At 40.5% G+C, this 6071-nt stretch overlaps 1 protein-coding gene across 1 annotated transcript in view; it reads left to right on the top strand.

The window, feature by feature from the left end:
* Positions 1–2821, top strand: part of LOC101847197 (dipeptidyl peptidase 1) — a gene marked incomplete in the record, with an annotated part of 9890 nt that extends 7069 nt beyond the window's left edge. Inside the window, 3 exon segments of the mRNA XM_013083965.1 lie at positions 886–1060; positions 1895–1999; positions 2543–2821. Coding sequence (XP_012939419.1) covers positions 886–1060; positions 1895–1999; positions 2543–2756 — 494 coding nt within the window.
* Positions 2822–6071: the final 3250 nt, after the last annotated feature.

The raw sequence follows: 6071 nt of genomic DNA, 5'->3' as shown, positions 1-6071 counted from the left end.
TTTAGAATTTAGATCAAGGTTAAGATTGCCCTTTATTTGTTCTTTCTTACGAATGTATCCCCCTCTAGGACTCAGAGAGTATGAACATGATTTTAGAACCACGAAGACCCAAAAAAAATGCTAGTAACAAGTGAGATGAAATGAACAAAGAGAACGTTCAAAGACTGCCATGCAGTACAATTATAACACCCTATTTATGTGTGTGTAAAGACATTCATATAGGCAGTAACTAGTACAAATTCAGTCAAATTTATAAGTGGGCTCTATGAAATCTTTAGCACTGTTTTCGCGTTCCTTCACATACGTTAATGTGTCTTCTTTTTCTCTGTTCATAGAAATCAGTGTACACTTCTGCAAGTGCATGTGGTTAGGCCTTGGGGTCGTGGATATGCTAGGTCAGAAACATGTGCTGCCTGGTGCACGCAGTCAATGAATAGATCTAATATGTGCCTCTGCTTCGCTTCGTAATGAGGCTGAAACATTTCAGGTCATACTAGTACAAAATATACTATATTATCCTACTCGTATCGCTGTGAGACCGAGCTGAGCGTTGCACTCCCAGAATAAGGCCTTGATTTGTTACATGATCGACTTTCCATTTCGATCTCTTAAAGCCCGTTGAGAACCAGAAAAGCAGGCATCTTCTGGTTTGGCCAGTTTGGATTCAGATATGGCCGAACCCCCCCCCCCCCCCAAAAAAAAAAAAAAAAAAAATTACCCTTCCTTTCTGTTGTTTAGGCAGCATCGGGCAGCAACCCAATAAATTATGCAAGCGACCCGGGCTTTCCCTTGTTCCCACTCTCCATGGGAGCCCACGGCAAACTCACACCTCATACCCCTTATGTGTATTTCCACTCATCGAAACACAATTTATCATCATTGCAGGTTGTGGTGGCGGATTTTCATATCTGGTTGCTGGCAAATACGCACAAGATTTTGGGATCGTGGAAGAAAAATGCAACCCCTACAAAGGTCGAGATGTTCCCACATGTACCACCGACCCTTCGTGTGAAAGAGTCCGCGCCAAGGATTATAGCTATATCGGGGGGTTTTACGGCAAGTACGTGTTCCCTGAGCTGTAAACATCTATTTTTTTCACCCACAAGATACGTTAAGGTCAAAATTTAATGTTTTGAGAAAAATAAATAGCATAGTATTGCTTACAATCACATCGTATTTTTCATTCACTGAAAATGTAAAGCTTTAGCTTTAGTACTCTTTGAGAACAACTACTTTTACACAGGTCACTCAACCAAAATATTAATAATGCTTTTTGATAAATGGTTTTTATAGTTAAAGAATACTTACACTTACACTGCACCAAAAAAACCACAGGTAAATGTGGCTTTATGAACATTGTAAAAGCAATTTTTACGGATACAAATAAATATAGTAAGGTAATCAAAGAAGTATAATACAACTTTGAGTTTTCTGTATTTGACCCAAATATGCCCCATATCCGCCCTCAGGATCTCCCGCGTCTTTGAGAAGTTATTGTTGTAGTTTAAACACCCCCTTTCAACACGGTAAGCATATTTAAAGGGGGGGGGGGGGTTCAAATTCTTCGATAAGACCTAACCATTGGGAGGAAGGGCATTGAAAGCTTACCAAATTAGTCAAGTTCAATAACGTTCCCTTGAGAATTCGAATCAGATCCATAGGCACCTCAGCCCAGCATGACTTCAACTGAGCTGACGGTGAGCTCTTATGAACTTCAAACTGTCATAGACATAAAACATTGTTTAAAAAAGAGAACTGTTGTTTCGTTTTGTATTTACCGTTTAATTGTTGTTCTTTGAGTGTTCTTTTAATAGAGGACAGGGTTTCCGTTTGATCAAAATCTCCTACTGACAATATTGAAACTATACATAAGGCCTAATATCTTCCCTTGCAGCTGTAGCGAGCCTGCGATGAGGCGTGCAATCTACGACAGAGGACCTGTTGCTGTGGGCTTCGAGGTTCAGAGCGACTTCTTCTTTTACTCAGAGGGCATTTATCAGTGAGTATTAACAGCTTTGCTTTTGTAGATAAGTAATAAAGAACTAAATAAAGATCATAGCTTTGTAGCTAGCCCAATTGGTACGGGTGCAATGAGGATCTAAAACACAGCCCAAGATGCTTGCTATTTTGCAAGGCCCTCTTTCAGGGTCTAGTTCTTTTATAACACGAGCAGGGTACGTGTGTGAATTTGGTTTACTTAACCAGGCTTCGGTTGGCTAGTTTTATGCACACTGGCATACTAAAATTCATTCCCACTGGTCTGTTGTGTTATTAGTTGGGCACGCACAATATATGAGTTCAATTCCTGCGTAGGGACTTTACTTCACCTAGTATCTCCTTCTGTGTCCGACTCCTCCCAGATTAACTGTGGCATGCAGCATTAGAGCAGCCCACCTGCTAAATGACCTAAAAGAATAAACTTCGGATTTCAATTTCTGTTGTCTTGTTTCAGAGATGTGTTTCCTTAAATCAAAAGTTTTAATCCCCTTTGCAGGTAGCATTTTAGTTGGAATTCATGTTTATTCAACGTTTGCTTCCACAGAGGCACAGGCATTAACTTCAACCCGTTTGTGGTGACTGACCACGCCGTGGTGATCGTGGGCTGGGGTGAAGACAGTGATGGGAAGAAGTTCTGGAACGTGAAGAACAGCTGGGGCGCCGATTGGGGTGACCACGGCTACTTCAAGATCGCCAGAGGCAATGACCAGCAAGGAATAGAGAGCTGCGCCTGTGAATCTACATTGATTGTCGGTTAAAAACGTGGTTGTTAGCATAATTAATATATTTAGTCAGTAAACTTTGAAAGTAATCATTAGAGTGATTTATTCGTTGTTTCTTGTTGTTGGTATTGTTGTTGCTGTTGTTGTTGTTGTTGTTGTTGTTGTTGTTGTTTTATTGATTTTGTTGCTGTTGTTGTTGTTGTCGTCGTTGCTGCTGTTGTTGTTTTTGTTGTTGACAAAGACGTTAATTTTTTTTTATTATTGTCATTTTTAGTTATGTTTTTATGCCCTGATAATGTTAATGATTTCGCATGGGTTACATGTACATGTGGCCAAGTATATTTAAGTGAGTTCAATACGATGTAATACAGTGCATTTAGGAGGGGTCAATCGATTTGACCCTGCCTGCCAGGGCCAAACCAGACAGTATGGGATGCTATGTCAAGCAAAGATTGCTAATATGAAATTGGCTTTTTCTTTGAACGACTTGATCTGTGGAAATGTGTGATATCTGCTTTGACACATTGACTTGAGAACCAACGGTGTAGCTATCATCACTGTGGCAACGTTGGTGAGGTTCCAAATTTGAGCCAGTTTCCCTTTCTATAACCACAAGGACAGAGGAGAAGCGTCTATATAATCAAATAATCACTGCTTCCCTTCCTAATTTTGAAACATTGTCGCAGTCAAATTCACCCATAGACGTAAACCTCATAAATTAAATGTAAAAAGACGTTCATAATCACCAATGAACAATAGACTATGCCTAACCTTCAAAACCGTTTCATTGCCACAGAAATAGCCTGTTCGCCCCTATCGGGCCACTCCATAAGCAGTCACAAGCTTTGATTAAGTAAGCTTAAAGTGAGGCTGGAAGAGTCAACCAATAGAGTTAAAGGGAACTTGTGCATAGCAGTCAGAATTGTTTCATTGTCGCATATACCCTGTTCACCCCTTTCGGGCCACAGTTATAAGCACCCAGACGCGCTGATTAGGTAAGCGAACTATTACACTGGTCGAGTCTACCTCACAGATGTGAGGGGAACTAACTCCTAATAATCCTTTGACTCCTGCTACTACACCGCTAGTGCTTGTTTTTTTTCTCTCGACTTTTTAACGTCCTATAATTAGATCGTGACCTCGATTATGACACCGGCTCCTGGCCGCCAAAAGCTAGACAAAAAACTGCCAGATGTGAAATAAAAAATTAATAATTGGCATGCTCTACCCAAGTATTTCGGCTGTCTGGTATAACATGCCATTGTAGTGCTGACATCTCTGCTTCTTTCCTTGGTGTTCGTGTGTTCAAATCTAAAGTTAAATTTAAGGTTAGTTAGAATAAATATTTAATGAAATACTTTCCCGATTATTTTAGCGGTTGAACAAGCATACAACATGAATTCAGGATTTGTTTTCATTCACAACTCAGAGTTGCCGCCTCCAGTGCCAGTAAGATTCTTGTGACTTGTGTGAGTGTGATATCTCCAGGCCCTATCTGGTTCCATTTCACTTTGATTACCCTGTTAAACAAGTCAGCCTTCGCCCCTGCACAAGGAGGGGAAAGAGTTACTGTTTGAAATTGACACATGTTCTCCTTTTCCTGGCTGCCTGACCTGATGCTCCTTTTTCTGTTCTACAAGCTCCCACTGACAGCAGGTACATGAATTTGATTCCCTTCACTGTGAATACTTTTACTTGACAACGAAAAAAAAACCCAGCATTGATAAATTCCATTGTTCAAAGATGACTTTAATAGAGCTGCCAACCAAACCAAAACGGCTTTTGGGCAAAAAGTGTGACTGTGTCTTCAAATGAAGTGTTCGTTGCTCTGACTTTTGAAAAACAGTATAAAAACGACGCTTGAAACCGCTAGATGTATCTAACTCATAATGCTATAGCCTACATTGCATCTTGTGATGGACCAGGATGTACCATACCTGTTCTCTATTGTGAAACAAGCCCTGAAATAATCAAACACGTCAGTGAGAAATTATAGACATGACGTTATCCAACTTGTAAGGCAGAAATGGATGAAGAGCCAAGCTGAGAATTGCCTGTAAATTTCACCAAGAGACGCCGTTTCTTAAAGGTGTCAGGGCCCCTGACGGTAACAACTTTCGTAATGGGCAGCCGCAGAGTTATGGGTCATAATTTTGCATCTATAACGTAAAATACTGCTCCGACGTGTTGTGGATGCAAATCATAGTTTATATCAGTTCGCATTAGTCTACATAGATAAAATTATAGCCGTTCACATATTTTCGAGAATTCAAATTTATATTAGTTTAGAGACTAGACGTGGTTCATATCTGCCTACAGACGCGCTATTTCCAGGTGACGACAAAGATCCGGAATTACCGTTTGAGCAGGTTGGTGAATAGGCACTCGCACTTGCAGAAAACTTCATATGCCGTTATGTTAGACAGATCTCACACAAGCAACGTAAATCTTCAAGTAGCGCCTAAATCATGCAAGACGGTAAGTAGAGTGTACTTTCGGAATTCTAGCTAATAAATGTGTCACAACACAATGGAATCAGGCACTCGTTAATTTTGGGGTTTATGAAGTCCTTGATATAATCTCAAAGACTGTTCTTCTGCCTTGCTTTTGATGAAAAAAATATTCATTTATCTTGAAAAGAAGTCGAGGTAGTTGTGATTGAAGGAGGTGGTGGTTGCCTTGTGTTGGGAGTAAAATGAGCGGGAAAATGGTTTGGTGAATTCCACAGCTTGAGTGTCCTTGGGAACTGCAAATTTACATATTTGTGTGTGTCTTTGATCAACATATTTGCCCCCATAAAATCCATACAAGAATGTTTTAAATGGGCATAACAGGTTATGAGCACAAAATAAATTATATCTTTAAAAATTGTCGAACGGGATGGGAAATTGTCGGTTTCTTCGATTTCATCATTTTACAAGCGCCTAATTCCACCATGGAAGATTTTCCTTTGCCCCATTAATGTTGATCCAGATTTTTCTTTCTTACAGGATTATCAAAGCTTGTTGCGTTGGTAAGGTATACCTTCCTAAAATAAGTTCAACTTCCGCGCATGACATCAAAGTAACCCCCACGTTGGTCCCACCAGAGTGGAGACCCTTGATTCAGATGTGCATAGTAGGTCAAGGTAGTTCTGGAAGGAAACAACCAGACTGTACTGCTGTCTCTTACAAAACAACATACTACGACAAAGGGATGGAGTTTCCCTCGACGATCCATTGTATGAATGCCCCACGCAGACAACATACTACGACAAAGGGATGGAGTTTCCCTCGACGATCCATTGTATGAATGCCCCACGCAGACAACATACTACGACAAAGGGATGGAGTTTCCCTCGACGATCCATTG

Source organism: Aplysia californica, unplaced genomic scaffold (assembly GCF_000002075.1).
Source record: "Aplysia californica isolate F4 #8 unplaced genomic scaffold, AplCal3.0 scaffold00265, whole genome shotgun sequence".
Classification (NCBI taxonomy): Eukaryota; Metazoa; Mollusca; class Gastropoda; order Aplysiida; family Aplysiidae; genus Aplysia; species Aplysia californica.
Note: the sequence above shows the minus strand (reverse complement) of the source record. Positions and strands in the feature narration are given on the sequence as shown.